General features: G+C 36.6%; 1 protein-coding gene and 1 long non-coding RNA gene across 7 annotated transcripts in view; one reads left to right on the top strand and one right to left on the bottom strand.

The window, feature by feature from the left end:
* LOC145662854 (uncharacterized) overlaps window positions 1–18,851 on the bottom strand; it is a 170,473-nt gene that overhangs the window by 83,831 nt on the left and 67,791 nt on the right. The window lies entirely within an intron of this gene.
* Window positions 15,956–18,851, top strand: part of LOC145662853 (protein Dok-7-like) — a 291,210-nt gene continuing 288,314 nt past the window's right edge. The window contains exon 1 of one of the 4 annotated variants that reach the window (XR_014127112.1): window positions 15,956–16,280. Coding sequence is in view for 1 of the 4 variants with exons in the window: in XM_081728786.1 (XP_081584912.1) it covers window positions 16,224–16,280 (57 nt within the window). In the remaining 3 variants the exon portion in view is untranslated. The remainder of the gene's footprint in view (window positions 16,281–18,851) is intronic. The other 3 variants (XR_014127113.1, XM_081728786.1, XR_014127111.1) reach the window with 3 other exon arrangements.

Below are 18,851 nucleotides of genomic sequence, written 5' to 3'. Positions count from 1 at the left end.
ATACATGTCAAGCTTCGTTTTTATATATACAATAAAAGAAGATATTAACGAACGGGTATGTTTCTATATTTTTTGAACATTATCTATGACTTTTATCTCCATTAGTTCCAGTTGCATTTTAGTGTCTATTTTACTGCCTATTTTCCAGATTTTTAATGCCTAAACATCCGGTCTCTAGTAATTATGTATATGTGGTTAAAATAGTACGTGTAGCACTCACTGTTAGGTAAAGACAAACAATAGATACAATCTACTAGTAGCCATTTTTCTTTTAATTTAATTTAATTTATTATTATTATTATTATTATTATTATTATTATTATTATTATTATTATTATGTATTCTGCCTTTTATCAGGTCCTGGGACTAATGGGGATTTTTATTTTTTAAAGTTTGGGCCTGTAAATGTTTCTTCCACGTTTTTCGATCTTCAGCTTCCTCTTTAAACTAACAATATTTTCTTATTTCTTCAAATCATCGATCATTTCTGTTCTTCTTCTTCCTATTCCTCGTTTTCCTTCCATATTTCTATCTATGGCGGTATGAAGAAAACAATTTCTTCGCAAGATGTGTCCAATCCAATTGCCCTCCCTACGAAGGATGCTGGCTAAAAAAGTCCTCTTTTCTCCTGTCCATTTTAGAACATCTTTGTTTGTTGCTCTCTCTTTCCATTTTATCTTCCTCCAACACCACATTTCAAAGCTCTCTAAAACATTCCTTAAAAAAAGAACCTGTTCCACGAATAAAAACTATCTATTACTATTTTTGGACAATATATTTTATCGCCATAAAAATTATATTTCTTTGATTTTCGAAAAATGCACATTAGAATTTGCTCTCAAGTATGTCATTTTGTTGAGCATGGTGCCATCTATTGATTGATATAAATCTTATCATTGTACACTCAGCAACATAAGTTCTTTCCGTTTGGTAAAAATTTATTTTGGGAATAACCGTGGAATGTACATACTTTAATCGAGTTTCATGGCTGGAATGTACAGAAAATTGCATTCTTTTTTTTTTTTAATTTATCGAAAACTGTACTCAAATTGTCCTTCCATTCGGAAGTTATTTACGAAACTAATTTCATCAAACGAAAAGAACTTTTGTCGCTGACTGTACAATATATTATAATAAAATAAAAATTAAAAAGTTTAAGAATTAATTATCCCACATACCACAAGTACGTCCACGGGATGTCAGAGACAGAGCCCGCAACGGATGACGGGACATCCCGGGATATCCGAATGTGCTCCCGGGACATTCACAGGATTTCCGCGGGAGATTCAGATGTCCACTAATATCCCGGGATACGGGATATTCAACGGGACCACGAAGGGATGTCTACTGGTTTTCCCTCGGACCTCCTGTCCCATCTGGGACGTCCTGTGGACATCCTACATGGGAATCCTTCAGGATGTCCCATGCAGGAAGTCCATGGGATGTCTTCTCATTGTCCCGATAATCCCGGGAACCGAATGGGATGATTGGGATCAAAATGGGACATCCCAGGGACGTAGTGTGCTATGTGGGTATAATTTTGAGTTATATTTCATCAATTACACCTTTTACTGTCGTATTGTCGTAGAGTCATAAGGAAAGTTTTGAGGGTATACTTCAAAACTACATTTATCTTAATTAGTAATCTTGCTATAGTACAGCATTATATCTTAGGTTTACAAAAAAATTTGAAAATTTTCTCAAAAACTACGCATAAGATTTTAGTCAACCATGCCATTTTGTTCAGCTCAATGTGTCTATCGATTAGTATATGTCATCCCACATAGCACACGGACGTTCACGGTGCCGCCTCCGAAACTGATCCGCAATGGACAATGGGACATTCCGGGATCTTCCGAATTTGCTCCCCGGACATCCATAGGACCTCCGCGGAATATCCAGATGTCCGCTAATATCCCGAGAAACGGGATATTCAACGGGACCTCCAAGTAATGTCCGCTGGTAAATCGTGCGATAGTGTGGTCCTAGCTATGTCCTGTCCCATCTGGGACGTCCCATGGACATAATACGTGAAAATCCTTTAGGACGTCCCATGCAGGACGTCCATGGGATGTCTACTCATTTTCCCGATAATCTCGGAACTGGTATACGGACAAAATCTCGCGGCCGAAACATCGCCGCCCAGAATCTCGCCGGCCAAAACCTCGCGGGACAAAATCTCGCCGGGCCAAAACCTCGCGTGGCCAAAACCTCGCCGCCCAAAACCTCGCGGGACAAAATCTCGCCGGGCCAAAACCTCGCGTGGCCAAAACCTCGCCGCCCAAAACCTCGCGGGACAAAATCTCGCCAGGCCAAAACCTCGCCGCGAATGAAACTTTACTTTAAAATTAACCCAATGTGTTTCCTAATATTCAATTCCACATTACAAATAATAATAATAATAATAATAATAATAATAATAATAATAATAATAATAATAATAATAATATACAAAACATCGGGCTTTCTCGGGTTATTCCCGTTTCCTCCCACTTTCTTTATTCGATCATTTCCTTCATCCTTGTCATCTACGTCTCCTTTAACCTATAGGACATAATCAAGGGACGTCGTAAAAACTCATATATTGTTTCATATTTTCAAAAATATTATTAGATTTTTGTTAAAATTTTAAGTTTTTGGATGTTCCAAAGTTCACGAAACTAACCTCGTTAGTTGTCATTACTTTCCTTATGCAGACTTTCTTTCCCTATAACCAGTTTAAAAACATCCTGTCGCCCTACCTTCACATTGTAATCCTCTAATACAGAAATAGAATTTTCATATGGTATTGCGGGACTTGGTCAAATACCCGTGATACTTCTTCTGAAACAGCGTCTTTTATACCGTCATCCTTATCATCTGTTGGAACATTTACATTTTGGTCAGGCGAGATTTTGGGTATGGCGATATTTTGGGGCGCGAGGTTTTGGCCCGGCGAGATTTTGGCCCGCAAGGTTTTGGGTGGCGAGGTTTTGGCCAGGCGAGGTTTTGGCCCGCGAGGTTTTGGGAGGCGAGGTTTTGGCCAGGCGGGGTTTTGGCCCGGCGAGATTTTGTCCCGCGAGGTTTTGGGCGGCGAGGTTTTGGCCAGGCGAGGTTTCGGCCTGGCGAGATTTTGGGCCGCGAGGTTTTGGGAGGCGAGGTTTTGGCCAGGCGAGGTTTTGGTCCGCGAGGTTGTCGCCGCGAGGTTCTGGCCGCGAGGTTTTGTACCCATACCCTCGGAACTTTATGGGATAATTGGGATCAAAATGGGACGTCCTAGGGACGTCGTGTGCTATACGGGATCTTTGGATTGTTTTTCGTTATGAGCTAATAATGTAGAAATATGAAGAGAATGGAAGTTTACACAGGGTGTTTCAAAACAACACCGACAGAGTTTGGGAGGAGATTCCTGACACCAAGAAAAGACGAAAAGTATAGACCAACCTGGGCGCACAAGTGCTTCCTTTCGGAGTTATAGGCAGCCGAAAAAATGAAAATAAAATGAACTTTAAAGGTCCATAGCTCAAAGACTATGAGACCCACAGTAGTCGGATCAAGATTTCACTTAGGAATTAATATTTGCCCTATCGAAAAATACATGTTTCAGAATCCTAAGGTACTCACGCAACAATTTTTATAGAGGGATTTGGCTACAGGCATTTAATTGGAAGTATACCTACTCACCAACCACCTCTATAAAACTTGTTGCGGAAGTATCGCAGGATTCTGAAACTTGGATATTTTAATAGGACACATATAGTTCCTAGTACACTTTGTAGTTCTTAAGAGTCTTCATCCCGGCGAAATTAAAATACCGCTAATTTTATAGTAATTATGTGATATCTTCAAATAGATAAAAGATAATTGAAATATGGAACAAGAGCGCCCTAGACAATATTATTTTGCGTGAGGTACCGTTATCACAAGTCACCTAGTGGCTTTCCGTTTTCAGCTGTTTAGAAACGCGAAAATAAATGCCGATTTTCAAAATGGCTCGAAATCAAAAGCAGATAAGTGAGTCGTGATAACGGTTTCTCATGTAAAATAATATTGTCTAGGGCGCTCTTGTTCCACATTTCGATTATCTTTTATCTTTTTGAAGATATCACATAATTACTGTAATATTAGCGGTATTTTATATTCGCCGGGATGAAGACTCTTAAGTGAAGTTTTTACCCGACTACCGTAGGTCCCATAGTTTTGGAGCTATGGGTCTTTGAAGTCCATATTTTCACGTTTTCGGCAGTCTATAACTCCGAAAGGAAGCATTTGCGACAAAGGTTGGTCTACACTTTTTGTCTTACCTTGGTGTCAGGAATCATCTCCCAAATGTTGTCGGTGTTGTTTTGAAACACTCTGTATAAACACGCTTTTCACGAGATCTGTAATGTTGATCACTCATCTATTTGTGAATACTTTCTAACCTGTTCCTTCAAAAATATTAAGTCGTTGCACTAACGAAACTAGAACGATATTGTTCCACAAAGTTGGCATTTGAATAACACTTGTCGCTTTTTCAAAATTGTACGCATATAAAATATATCCCCAAATTACTTCAGGCGTCTGTGTAGAACAAAAGTTCGAAAGATGTTCTCGTTTAAACTCGTCTAGGCTACTTGGTATTGTTACCGACTGGTAATGTACCGATTACCACTTGCATTAAAGTCTGTCATCCCTACTGTATTAGAGATCAATTAAGTTTTATTTTACCAAACGTACTACAAACTCATGTTTTATGCCTTGTTATTAGATTGTCACATTCTTTTCAAAATAATTCGAAATATTCTGACACATTTCCGTTCTTGCTTGACGTTAAGTGTCTCAATATCCATCTTGAACATATTTTTCGATATCTTAAACCTTCGATCATTTGTTTCCATGGCACTATGATCAAACTGAATTAAATCATGTACTTTTGTGATTGTCATACAGTAATCTCCTTCATCTCCTTGTTCACTTCTGTTGCTTCTTTCACTGGTCTTCTGCACAGTGTTGTTTGTCTGCTATTGAGGTTTCTTCTCGAAATTTCATCCATCTTCCGACATTACTGACATAAATTATGGCAATTTTTTTATAGAGCTTTTTTGTTTTCTATAGATCCCTAAAGTGTCCCGTACTTCTTTTCCTAAGAACTCAATCACAGTCTTTGTTTTTCTTTCATACCTATGTTACTTCACTAATAAAACAAAATATTGCGGATGTCAATAACATTTATTACATTTGTACATGCAGTACGCATACCGTTGGCATTGAGTACTTATAGGTACGGGGAGGGGGACGGTGGCTCAGTGGTAGAGTGTTCACCTCTGGTGCATGGGGCCCTTGGTTTGATCTCAGTTAGCCTTTTGGTAGACAAATACCGTGTGCATGGGCTTTCTCGGGGTTCCCCGTTTCCTTCCACTTTCCTCATTCCACCATTTCCTTCATTTCTCATCATAACTGTCTCCTTTATCCTAGCCGGCTTAACGTGGGACGTAAAAATTAAAGATTTGATTTTTTTTTTTTTTTGGTTCAACTTCTTTATTTTCTAGCGTTGCTGTTTACTTCAGTTTGTACTTTATAGAAAATGTCTAACATTTGTATTTTGTTTGTTTGTGTCTCTAGTACGTTGCAAAAGTACTAAACACTTTTAATTTCTTTGTTGTAGATTAAAGTGTAAAATATAGACACAAATGCATTGTAATATTTTTTTACCGCCAGCAGGGATGTCCCAAGTAATCAAGAATAAGATTAGTTTCATTTCACCTCACTTCACTTGGAACTAATTGCACTTTATGTGGAACTTGAAACCCAGAACAAAAGATGCTGCTAATATTTATTACGTCTTGTCTTTTCTGGACTTTTTTGTACTCGTTTTATTTATTTCTTTTTTTTTTTTTCCGAGGATGGTGCGATGTACAACATTAGGGGAAGATTTGTAATGTCTTTTCTGGTCTATTACAAAGTCTAAGCTTTCATGCAACTTCTCCCGAGAACGATGCTAAAAATAGGCCATCTTTTGACTGCGATGCTCTGTTTTCTACGTCTGGTTGTTCATTGTTTTCCTCCTTGTGTTGAGAAACACAACGTTCCTAATTAGGTGTTTGTGTGATAACGTATATGCCTCCAACACATGCACACATGAAAGATGTCTGCATCACCCGACGCTCCCAATGTTTGTTACCACTTGCCGGTCCTTTCTCTACCAAATCTTTTCAAGGCATCTGACAAAGATTACCTCACTCTTCGTTTTTTTTTCTTACTCACTTACTTTTTCATTTTTTTAAAATAAAAAGCAAAGAAACTTAGTGTGAACATTTTAGTACTAACAAATTCAACAATACTCTCGTACTAAAAATATACTTATTAACTGTCTAATGAGTTCGTGCGTTTGTTTTGTGGAGTCGCAATTGTTTTGTTTATATCAGGGATACAAATAACCACTCGTCCGGGACGAGTGGTTAATCGATGCGGGGGAATATTTAATATCATATCGAAGATAAGAAAATGATTTCTATTGTGGGATGTGGGCTAGTAAAATTTTGTTGCTTATTTGCATCTCTGGTTTATATGGCTGTTATTGGTTGAAGTATTTATCAAGAGGAGAGGGTAAGATTGGTTTATCGTATTATTTTACAGGGTACCCAGAACATCAGAGCACTAAAACTCAATACATACCCCACTTCTTGATTTGATGTATATAATATTGCTAAACTGGTTATTGTGATTAGAAGTGGAAAATGAAAAAAAGAAAAAAGAAACGCCACACCATATAATGCATTCCAGTATTAGAAAAACTACATACAGTGTTAAAAATTTGTAAAAAAAAAAAAAAAAAAAAAAAAAAAAAAAAAAAGATAAAAGTGGACGTTTAATAAAACAACAGAAAGAGTTGTTTGTGTGGTGGATAGAAATATGATAATTGTTACTAAAATTGGTATATTTCAATGATGATTTCAGGGAGTGGCCCGGGGGAAAATTTTCATCCCCACACACGAGCTATGAGATTCCCTCGGAGCAAATCTCCCATTATGCTCAATAAGAGTTACAAGTATTTTCGCAGTTCTAATTTATCCCCCTGGCCTGTTGAAATTTCCTTCCGCAAGAAGTCTTAAAATCATCCCTGGATATTTTATTCAACCACGCTATTCAAAGTATTATGCATCAACCAGTGACGTAGACAACGAGGTAACGCACTCATGCTCAACCTTCTTAGTATAGTGATGTCAAACATTGATTCTGCTAATATGCAGTATTATATTTCATTTGTAATCCCCGATAATACAACTTTTCTTATAATTTATCGCCAAGTATTGCACAGTAACGCAAAAAAAAGAAAAGAAAAAGAAAGAAAAGAAAAGAAAAGAAAAGAAAGAAAAGAAAAGAAATGTTTCCCAGAAGCTCATCGTCTGCCACCGAAAAGACGATAAAGTACTTCAACCTATATTTTATATATCTATAAAGATAAAAAATAAGAGGTAAAACACTAAAAAAAAGGAAGTAGGGCAAGATAAATTAAGAAAAAAAACAAAAAAAAAACAGATACATTCTAAATATTAAACTTAGACATTTACGGGGCCAGTTTTCAGTACCTACCTATGGCCTACTTTGAGTTACTATCTGGCATACCAACATACTAGACATGGTCTAGAACAGTGGTGTCCAATTATAATAAGCCTGAGGGCCATAACTGTCTTTACTAGTAAGGTGGAGGGCCGCAGCTAATAATAATAATAATAATAATAATAATAATAATAATAATAATAATAATAATAATAATAATAATAATAATAATAATTATTATTATTATTATTATTATTATTATTATTATTATTATTATTATTATTATTATTATTATTATTATTACACTACAAAAGAAAAATATAAAAAATATATTTGAAATTTAACATTCCTATTCAATGTGACTAATGAGGGTGACTAGCAGCGTTTACAAGGGCTGGGGTATCTACATCCATTCCTCTTGTAAAAGATGTAATCCGCAGATGTAAGAGAGAAGAATCTCCAAGGCAGCTTCTGGAGCGATTCTTTGCAATTTTCATGGTGGAAAATGCACTTTCGCACAGATAAGTACTACCAAACAGTGACACTATTTTCCAACACAACACACAAAAGCTAGGGAAACGTTTGTTAGAAAGTAGTCTGAAAAATCTACTCCTTTCTTTGTTCTTGTCTGAAACAATGGGTCAGACTGAAAGTCACAAAGTTCGAGCTGTAAGTTTGGAGCTTGTTCTTCGATGTTTATTGTCAATGCATTAGTAAATAATGCTATGCCGTTTTTTTAATTTGTCAAAATCTGAGAATCTCGCATTAAATCCATTCATGATACTCTCGATGTTTCTACAGAACTCAGAAAAATTAAACGCTTCCTTTTCAAAATCTAATGTCAGACGATTGCAGCTTGGAAAGTATGCTAAATTGTGTTTATCACAAGAAGTGGTGTATTTCTTGCGCGCTATGGCTTCTAGGCAAAGTTCGAGGAAGAAAGGGTCTGATTTAAAAAGCTAGATCAAATATAAATTCGTTCATTGAAGTAATCGTCCCTTTCAGCAACGGTTACATTACTGACTCCAGTGTTGTCTTGGATGCCTGCTCCTTTTTGTTGTATAGAAGCGCTAAATGGATGCCTTATTCCGAAAGAAGAGTGGAAACATTAAATGAATGAATGAATATAAATTAAAATATTATCAGTTATAACAATCGTAAATCATGAAAGCTTTGTGGGCCGCAGGAAATGGTTTGGCGGGCCGCATGCGGCCCGCGGGCCGCCATTTGGACAGCCCTGGTCTAGAATATTACCTTGAATAAGCCTATGGGCGATTCCTTCCCTTTTCCCTATCTTGCCCTGGGCCAAAAGATGCTTGAAAAACGTAAAAATTAATATGTTTCTCCATATATGAGATATTTTCCACATAAAACAATGTGTAATTTTAAATTTATTATTATTATTAATAATAATAATAATAATATTTTAGCGAGAATATTTGACAATTTACTAGTTACGAGGAAATCTAGCAGAACCAGGAATAGTGTAGCTTTTTCTTCTTTTTTGCAAGTAAATAGTGATGAGCAAATGCAAAACCAAGACCAAGACCCGGATGGTTTTGGTCTTGGTCTTGGTCTTGCACATTCAGTCTTGGTCTTGGTCTTGGTCTTGCTTGCAAAAGTCTTGCAAATCTTGCTTTTAAGAAATCTTATTCTTTTCATTGGGGAAAGTTTGCTCTGGATATAAGGGATAATAAATTCTACAATGCGCCAATAGCAACCGAAATACAATGTATGTTTCTAAATGTAATAGAGTTTAAATTCGTGGAAGTATGATGATGACCTTTATTTATTTTTCGATGGGTGCCCACGCTTCACTATTTATACGGTAAGATAAATCACAATGTTTCGTAATCTTTATATATATTTATATCTATACCATATATATATATCTTTATATCTATATATATATATTTACAGATCCAATACTCACTGGTTCCCAAACTGGGGAGGCACCCCTGAGACGCATGAAAGAAAATCAAAACGGCACAGATTACTGAAATATCACGAATTGCAAAACTACTTTTGCAGTCTCAAGGAGTCAGATATTTTTCTTTTCAACCACGATTATGTAATTTTTATATTGAACAAACTTCCAACTAAATATTTAGATTTCGATTTTCTGATTCCAATATGTAGGGCTACTTTATGAGGCAGAAACATGGACATTACGCAAAAGCGATGAAAAAATTGGAGGCTTTCAAAACGTGGGCATGGAGAAAAAAGGAGAGAATTAACTGGGTTGAACGGAAAACGAAGGTGTTAGAAATAATAGCAATAGGGGATAAAAGAATTTTAAATGTAATTAAGAGAAAGAAGAGGAACTGGTTGGGACATTGACTAAGAAGGAACTGTATTATGAAGGACATGCTGAAGGATATGGTGGAAGGAAGGAGAGGGAGAGGCGAAGGAGACTGTAATTGAAGAAAGGTATTAAAACAGAAAATTGATACGTCAAGACGAAGAGACTAGCGAGGACTACCGTACATCAAAGCTTCTCAGTTACAGCAAGTGATCTGCCAATAATGGCAGAATAGCTATGATGATGATGATGTGTTTAGCAATATTGTCCAAAAAGAGAAAAAAATTAAAATAATATGGATTATAATCAAACCAGGTTTAAAGAAATCTGAAATATTTCGAGTTTGTTGCTGCTTTCATAGAAATAGTTCCTGCGCTTCGTTGCTATGCACTGATAAGAGATATTTTTTTCAGTCCAGAAGTGTTTCTGTTTTTCATTATTATAGCCACTTTATCCTTCGACTTTTTGCGTAATTTACATAACCCATAGGGATGCTACCTACTTCCCTCAACAACTTCGAAGTACGTATGAAATTTATTTTTTGTGGTCGCCACTTGAGTTTTTTATTTTGAGAATTTCTTCTTGCTGGACGTTTGTGGCGTTTTGTCAGCAGACTGTCTGAGGCAATGCAACTGAAGGGTGAGAAACAAATTCCTCTTTTGCAGGGCAGTAACTTGTGGATGGCAGGGGGGCAACTGCTCGATTACGTGTTGATTGCCACGGTGTTGTTTACCACGACTCGATTTTGGTGTTGTTTGCCACAGTATTGTTCTCTCTGATTTATTTTACATCATAATCGTGAAGATTTATAGAAAATCTACTCATAAACTGAGGGTTGCCAGATGACCATATTATAACAATCAGATGTATTATAAACAGAATACATACAATACAAACGGTCCAAAACACTGTTACTGCTTCTATCCGTAACCATACTTTTGAGTATTCATTAGACATTTCTCTCCAAAGGTATTTTATTAGTGTTTTAGTTTATTCTAAAAATTTAAATTATATCTGAATATCCCATTTCTTATCCTCTGACTTTGTCCGTTAGCTATTTTAGTGGATTTATGTTTTTGCATGTTTGACATTAGACAGGACTCGATCGTTTATTAATTTATGTTTTAATGAGTTTGAATAGGCTAATTTTATTGAGATATATGCGGTCGCTCAGTGGTAGAGCGTTTACCTCTGGTGCGCGGGGGCCCTGGGTTCGATCCCAGTTGCTCCAAGTGGACTTCATGATGGACAAACACCGTGTTTTTGGGTTTTCTTGGGGTTCTTCCATTTCCTCTCACTTTATACATTCCATCATTGTCTTCATTTCTCATCATCAGCGTCTGCTTTAGCCTAGCCGGCATATCTGTGGGACGTAAAACTGAAAGATTCAATCATTTTCTAATGAGAAATACGCAAAGCCCACGTCGCGCGAGCTGGAATCTAACCGGAGACACCAAGCACCAGAGGTGGATGCTTTACCACTGAGCCACCTTTGCCCATACATACTTAATAGGAGGTCGCAAATAGGAAAAGTTACAAAAGTAATCTGTAACACGTCTTCTTTCTCATCTCAACTATAGGTTGGTGTGCAACATGGAAATTTTAAAACTTCACTCCCTTGAGAGAGCTGTTTTATACTTTGATAAGGTCTCCGTAAATGTAATTTAGGAAACTCTAAGTTCATATCGTATAGCTCTTCTGTTGTCTCTAACCCGTTTCTAATATCCCGCAGCAGGCTTTATATAGACATAACATACTATAGAGTAGAATTTATGCACCCGAAAGTAGGGATGCGCTCGAGACGAGTCGAGACAGGATTTTCCTGACAAAATTCGAGTATAGACACGGCTCTTCCAATAGAGAAATATACATTTTTCGAATCGAAACATCACTTTTCCAGCACATTTTCGAGACGAGACAGCCACAAATCTTGTCTCGTGCGCATCCCTACCCGGAAGCATGAAATAAAGTGATGATTATAATTATAACTTCACATCATATTTGATTCTTAATCCTAGGCCGCTCCTATAAGAAAGCAGAATGCTTTGTAGTGGACAAACACCGTGCGTGAGTTTTCTCGGGGTTCTTGTTTCCTCACTTTCTTCAATACACAATTTTTCATTCATTCTCATCTTCATATCCTTTAGCTTACACAACATAACCGTAGGACGTAAAACCGAAATATTTCATTTATTTTTCTTAAATATATAAAATCCAGTTCTATAGTCGTTTAGCATAACAAAAAAAAGAACATTATGTAACAAGAGGTGATATTAAGAACTCCAATCATATCAATTATATTAATGAGAAAATGCAATTACATCAATTTACTAAGTTACTGTGATATTATGATGTTTTGTGTTCATTTGTTTGGAGCTTAATGTTCTCTTTCAACAGCGAGTCTAATGAGACCTTTCTCATCATCCCTAAGACGAGAATACTTACCACTTGATCCAGGGAATCACAAACAGAGGGGTGCCTGGCAACCCTTCCCTTTTATCCAGGTGTGTGTGAATCTTCACGATAATGAGATCTGATAAGATCGGAATGCAAATACTGTGCAAACGACATCACCAATCGTGGCAAACAACACCAAAATCGAGTCGTGGCAAACAACCCCCCCAAGGGAAGCTCCCGCCGTTCGAGGGGGGGGGGGCACTTTAAGACAAAATTTTCTTACTCCAGATACGATTAGAACATGAAATTATAAATGAGGCATCAAACAGGTTCACTACATTACATAAACAAAACTGCACTCAAAAGGTAAATAAAACAAAAATAAGTCATGGGCCTATTTTAGTAAAAAATGTCTACTATTAGGGACCCTAGAAACAATATTTATTCGTATGGCTTTGAGATTTATCAATATTGCCCCCTTAATTAATTTATCATGTATGGAACAGCCTCAGGGGCGCAACTAACAGCCCCGGACCTTGCCGTGCGAGAGGACCCACAGGCTCTATGGGACCCATAGAAAGTAAGAGAAAGATGGAAAGAGGGTCCCAAGAATTAGAAAAACAATATTTTCTAGGGGGCCTAAATACGCATATTAATGCTTACCCCCCCTTCCCCCCCGAAAAAAATCTAAGTTACGGCACTGCTCTTTTGCTATAGTTATCACACGACGAGCCGACAAACTTTACCAATTCGAAGGTCAAAGATTTAAGTTTACTCCAGATATCACATACCTGTGAAATAGTGTCTGATTTCGCAATAAGTAAACCTCAAATGCTTGAAATGGCTGCCGCGTCCTTGTAAACACAAATTTACACTCTTCACCATGTTTCTTGACACCTTTCTAAGAGTGTTCCTTGTGATTGAATTTCTGTTACAATGTTCTTCAGTTCCTCGATGGTCCTGGGGTTATTATTGTACAGTATATTTTTTAGGTAACCCAATAAGAGAAAGACAGGTGATGTTAAGTCCGGAGAACAGGAGGGCCACAAAGTTTTGGAGATGATGTCATCACCAAAAAATTTTCCTAACATTTGCTGTAAAGCGCCCACTTCTTTCCACGAGAATACCAGGATTGCCAGATGGAGGTGAGTAATTGTTTTATCGCAAATTTTTGCATAAAATCTCAGGTTATCAATTATGTGCGAATTCTCATTGCTTATCATTAATTAATCTACAAGACATCCATTGCAAAAGTTTTACGACAACCCTGTTGGCAGGAGCCGCGTTTCTGTCCAAAAAAAAAAAACATTTTACAGACTTGCATTAAATACCTTTTTTACATATCAACACTGCATCAAGTTTGTCACATATTTGCACCAATGGATAAATGTTGATAAATACTGCACATATACTCAGGGATTCATCCGCAGTAAAACTGTTCTCTGAAACTGATTACTGATTTTCTTCATTTTGTACATTTTTTTATTTTACACTTTCGGCACTTTCTTTCATTACTACACAATAATGTTACAAATTACAACATTGGTCATGATCTCGAAAATATCTACATAAAACACGCTTACATTTGCTTCAAGTCTCAGGTCTTTATCGTTCTTGGTTAAGAAGATACACGCAATCAAACTTTGGGTTGCGCAACTTTGCGGATACACTGTACAAGGGCAGATCGAGTCACACGGAATGCATAAACTACTGGGAACACATTCACTCCAGTGGCATGTTTGCTGAAGCCAAGAAATTCAAGTTAAAGGTGTAACGATTTTTTACATTCTATAACAAAATTCAAGTAGTACCGGTACTTGTGCAAGACTCTTGGTCTTGGTCTTGGTCTTGCATTGCGATTCCTGGTCTTGATCTTTGTCTCGCATGAGAGACTCTTGCAAAATCTGCAAGACCAAGACTCTTGCGCTCATCACTACAAGTAAAAGAGGATATCCTTAATAGTAGAAAGACGAGTGTCAAATTGTAAAAATAGTCTCATCAAGTATCGAAAGAAAATTATACTGCTTTTATTGTCGAAATTTTTGTTTCCCATTTTTAAAAATAGGCGGCTTCTTTTGTAAAAGAAGAAAGAGCTGAAAACTAAGTTTGGACTTAACCGAGAGAACACGAAAATGCCTCTCGTCTGGTTTCGTTTCGTTAGTGACATGAAATTTAAAAGGAACAAAGCGATAGTTGTAAATAATCAAAAGACTGTGCCCGTCCACTGTTGGTATTTTGTGCAACTGGACAAGTGGATGAATTCCATAATTCCTTCAGGAATGTGTTTAGTATATAATAATAATAATAATAATAATAATAATAATAATAATAATAATAATAATAATAATAATAATAATAATAATAATAATAATAATAATAATAATCTCTCTAGAGATTCTGCTTCCAAAAAATGCTGATGAAAGAAAGCTGCAAGACCTTTCAAATATTGAATTCTAACGGGTAACTTTTGTTTCTGAACCTGTCATCAAAGCAGAGTACAGCCTATGGTGTGAAAAATGGCGAGCAGAACCAAACAAACCTCTCGATATAATGGATGTATTGGATGCATGTGATCCGCCAATCAGGAAGCTACTCCGAATTTTCGCTTGCTTGCCCGTTTCAACAGCATCAGTAGAAAGATCCTTTTCTTCATTGAAAAGAATCAAATCTTATCTCCGAAACAAGATGGGTGGTGAACGGCTTACAGGACTTGCATTGTTATCCATTCATTCCCAGTTATCGCCTGATGTTGAAAAGGTGATTGATGCGATGGCTAGCAGTGGAGAGAGGAAAATGCTTCTTTACCTCTACTACCATTGTAATTTTTTGAGTAACACTAAATATCAGGGGGTTACCTGAGACTTCAAGTGCATTTATTTATTTATTTTACATTTTTACAGTATTATATTCTTGTAGTAAATACAATATCTCATACATATTAGATTCTAATTGGTAAATGTATGGTTTATATGTAGAAAATACACTGTTTTTAATGCAGAATAGAGCTCTTTGTGCAGTTAATTCATGAATTCATTCTTTATTTTATAAGAGGAAGAGTGCAGATGAAATGCAAGATCAAATTTTCATGCTACATCAATCATTTCCCTATTAAACAAGTATAGTTTCATTGAGAAATTGTACAAATGTTTGTCGAGTTAGGAAGTATTTTTTTGGGAGGGGTCTGGACCTGATGGCCCCCATATCGTGGGTGCGCCCTTGTCTCTACCCTTATCCTGCTATTGAAACAGGAATGCTAAGTTTACTCAAAGCTAAAATTTGGATGACTGAGAAATGCACTATGATCCGTTTATGACACAGAAACACTATAATGACGTATTTCTCAGCTGTAGACATGATGTAAGAAATTATTCCCACTGACCTTTCGTTAAAAAAAAAAAAAAAAAATGTTATATTTAACACATGGCAAGCATCGTAAAAATTTATTGTCAGACATAACCAACATACCTTCAATGCATCACGCCACTTTTTTACTATTAACAATTTTCTTTTATCGTACGTGGCAGCTATTGTACTTTGATTGCTTCACTCTTGGACTTCGCGGCTTACGTGTTAGGTATTCTGTACTCAAACTTTGCTCTTTTATCTTCTAAATTTTACTGTTTACTGCTACTGCTGCTATTGTACAAAATATACAATATAAGGTATGATACAGGAGGAGGGAAAAGTACACGTTAGCGCTACTTTTTTTTTTCACTTGAACCGAATCATGTCAGATGAGAATCAGAAACGTACTTCACACATTGACCGCTAGATGACAGAGTAAGCGCTCCTCGTTCGCGCTGTGTTTTGTTTTGACGAGAGAGAGGAAGAAGAAGTATTTTCAGTCGCTTGTTTGGCGTGGTGCCGTGAGCAAGTGGACGCGAAATAAACGTGCGATTTTAAAAATCTCTCGTGGAAAAAAGATTTGTATATGTCGAGTTTTCTAGTGTTTACAAAGTGTTGAAGGAGAAAAGGATTTCTGTCTTATTAACAGTGATATACCATGGTGGATAGTAATACGATCATTGAAGGAACAGTGAAATTTCGAGACGGAAAGAAGGTAAATATCGTTTACTTTTAGAAAAAAGTTTAAAAAAGTGCAAAAAACTCCTATGACAGTTTACTAAATAATACATGTATGCATTTTCTTATTCATACAAGTTGTTTGCAAAGCAGATTGCGGTAAAGAAAATATATTTATTTTCTTTTATAGACATATATATAAGGAGCGCAGAATTTGCCGGTTCTTTAAATTAAAAGAGGTCCGAATAGGTGGAGTTCGCGAGAATTAGCCGACAACCTTAGTTATCTTCAAATAATAGGTAGGCAGAGGCGGATCCAGGGGGGCAATCGCCCCCCCCCCTAGAAAAGGAAACTTTCTTATTTTATATATATAAATAAAACCGATCCCAAAGTTTGGATCTCTTAAAAATAACTCTAAGAAGCAATATTACAACGCACCGGTCCCCCCCAGAAGTCCGTCCTGGATCCGCCCCTGAAATAGGGATATATCATTTTTTTTTTTTTTTTTTTTAACTTAGAATTGGAGGCAGAAACTTTCTTGCGTTGGTGGCACTCTTCGTTATGATAATTTCCTTAACCATAATCCCCGATATTTTTGTTTATAACTGTCGTTTTCAGGATCAAGGTTATAGCAAACGTGCACATTGTTTGTGACCTCAGTTCTAAAGTTGGTACTCCCACGGAGAATCGAACTCAAGATGGACCTAATTGAGTCTTGTGAGGGATAAGAATGGCCTACTAGCTGAAATTATAGGCTATATGTATCTTCACAGTCACGCTATTTGTAAGCATGGATATGTGTGCATACCTTTGTCGGATAATAGACAATACCCGGAAATTGCTCATTAGGATATTATCCGGATATTGGAAGCATCTGTATAATAATAATAATAATAATAATAATAATAATAATAATAATAATATGAATGCACTTAACCTACCTAGATCGGTGCCCAAAAGACATTTCTATTAAAATTATTTCGTTGTGGCCAAATTTTATTCAATATTAGCTAAAATAATTGCAATCCTTACGTTGTGAGCTCTCTCTCTCTCTAGGTTTTGTATTACCTATGTCTTATACAGATGATGGAATAGTGGATGATTTCCTTTCCTAAATCCAATTTCGGGTTTGTTGTTTCGCGAGTTTTATGATTATTTGATTATTACTATACACCATTAAGTGAATATCGAGATAGTAAATCATCAAATATCGGAACATACCATTAGGTGGTAAAATTCTGGTGTCAAAAGTCCTGGAGTTTGTGAACTTGCATTGTCCAAAATCATTCGTTGGTTTGGAGTTTAACACCTCTTTTCAGAACTAAAGTTTTGATCTGTAGCTTAACGTGGGATTTCAATCACGCGAATTCCCACCGGGAAACGAACCCGCGTCTCCTGTGCCAAATGCCCGTATGTTAACCATATGGTCGAGAAGAAGCTAGTAGATAAAATCGTGTCAATGAGTTTTTGCTCTTTTATGCTCTGTTCCTTTCTTCACACTATCTTTATTGTTTTGACTTTTTCGTTCATTAATCTCCACTTTACAGGACAAATTGAGTGACGCTCTTCTCGTCTAGCTCAAGCCTCCACAGATAGTTACTGGTACTGGGCTTGTAATACATGGTTACAAGCGAAGTGGGCGCATGCCGCGGTATCCGAAAATTCGGGAGTAGAAGGAACTGTCTAAGCTATTATGCGTGAGGAAAGTAATTGTTTATTGATTACTTTTTAGTTTTATGCCTCACTTAAAGCTAAAGGAGACGATGAGAAATAAATGATAATGAATGATGAAAGCACGGTGCGTAACATCCATGTCCAGTCGGGATTCGAACCTACGAAGTCTTGTAATCGCAACCGTAATGTTTTTGGGCTTCCACCATGTAAGCCAGTTATTATTATTATTATTATTATTATTATTATTATTATTATTATTATTATTATTATTTGCTGTTAATAGACAAATCAGATGCAGTATGAACCTTTGCTGTGCGAGGTTTCGGGAAGGCAGTAATATTTTTGGAGCATTGTGAGATGTAAAAATATCAAATTTTCTTGGGAAACCGGAAATGACGCTAATTGCAGATGATGTACTGACCACACACATCCCTCATCTTAAAGCTATCTGGGCCCGGTTTCGATTCCCGGTGGGAGAGCTTTGAACGCATTACTTTGGTTCTGGTTTCATCTTAAATTGCAGATCAATGTCTCACATAGACTTCAATAAACCACAATAAAAGCAGTCTGGTAGACCTTAACCGGTTAACCTCCGTAGTCTGTAAAGTATTGTAAAGAATAAAATGGAGTCCAATCAAGTACGAGTATCTGTATATTTATACCAGAAAAGTAAAGAATCTGTAATGAAAGGCAAGATTACAAAGCTTTGCAATCAAGTTACTGTTTTTTTTTTTAAATTCAATAAATTAATAATATAAGGATAACTGATAATGGTGTGCATTGTTGATGGGGGGGAGTGATTCTATAAGATTCTGTAAAAATAAATATCTATTCTCTAACAGAACACTTACAGTGTTCAATAAAAAGTTTGATTATTTTAAATACACAATCGGGGAACTGTTATATAAAATTGAAAACCAGCTACCTCATTATT

This window comes from Thermobia domestica, chromosome 10 (genome assembly GCF_964235325.1).
Source record: "Thermobia domestica chromosome 10, izTheDome1.hap1.1, whole genome shotgun sequence".
Classification (NCBI taxonomy): domain Eukaryota; kingdom Metazoa; phylum Arthropoda; class Insecta; order Zygentoma; family Lepismatidae; genus Thermobia; species Thermobia domestica.
The sequence above is the reverse complement of the archived record's forward strand: the minus strand, read 5'-3'. Positions and strand labels throughout refer to the sequence as shown.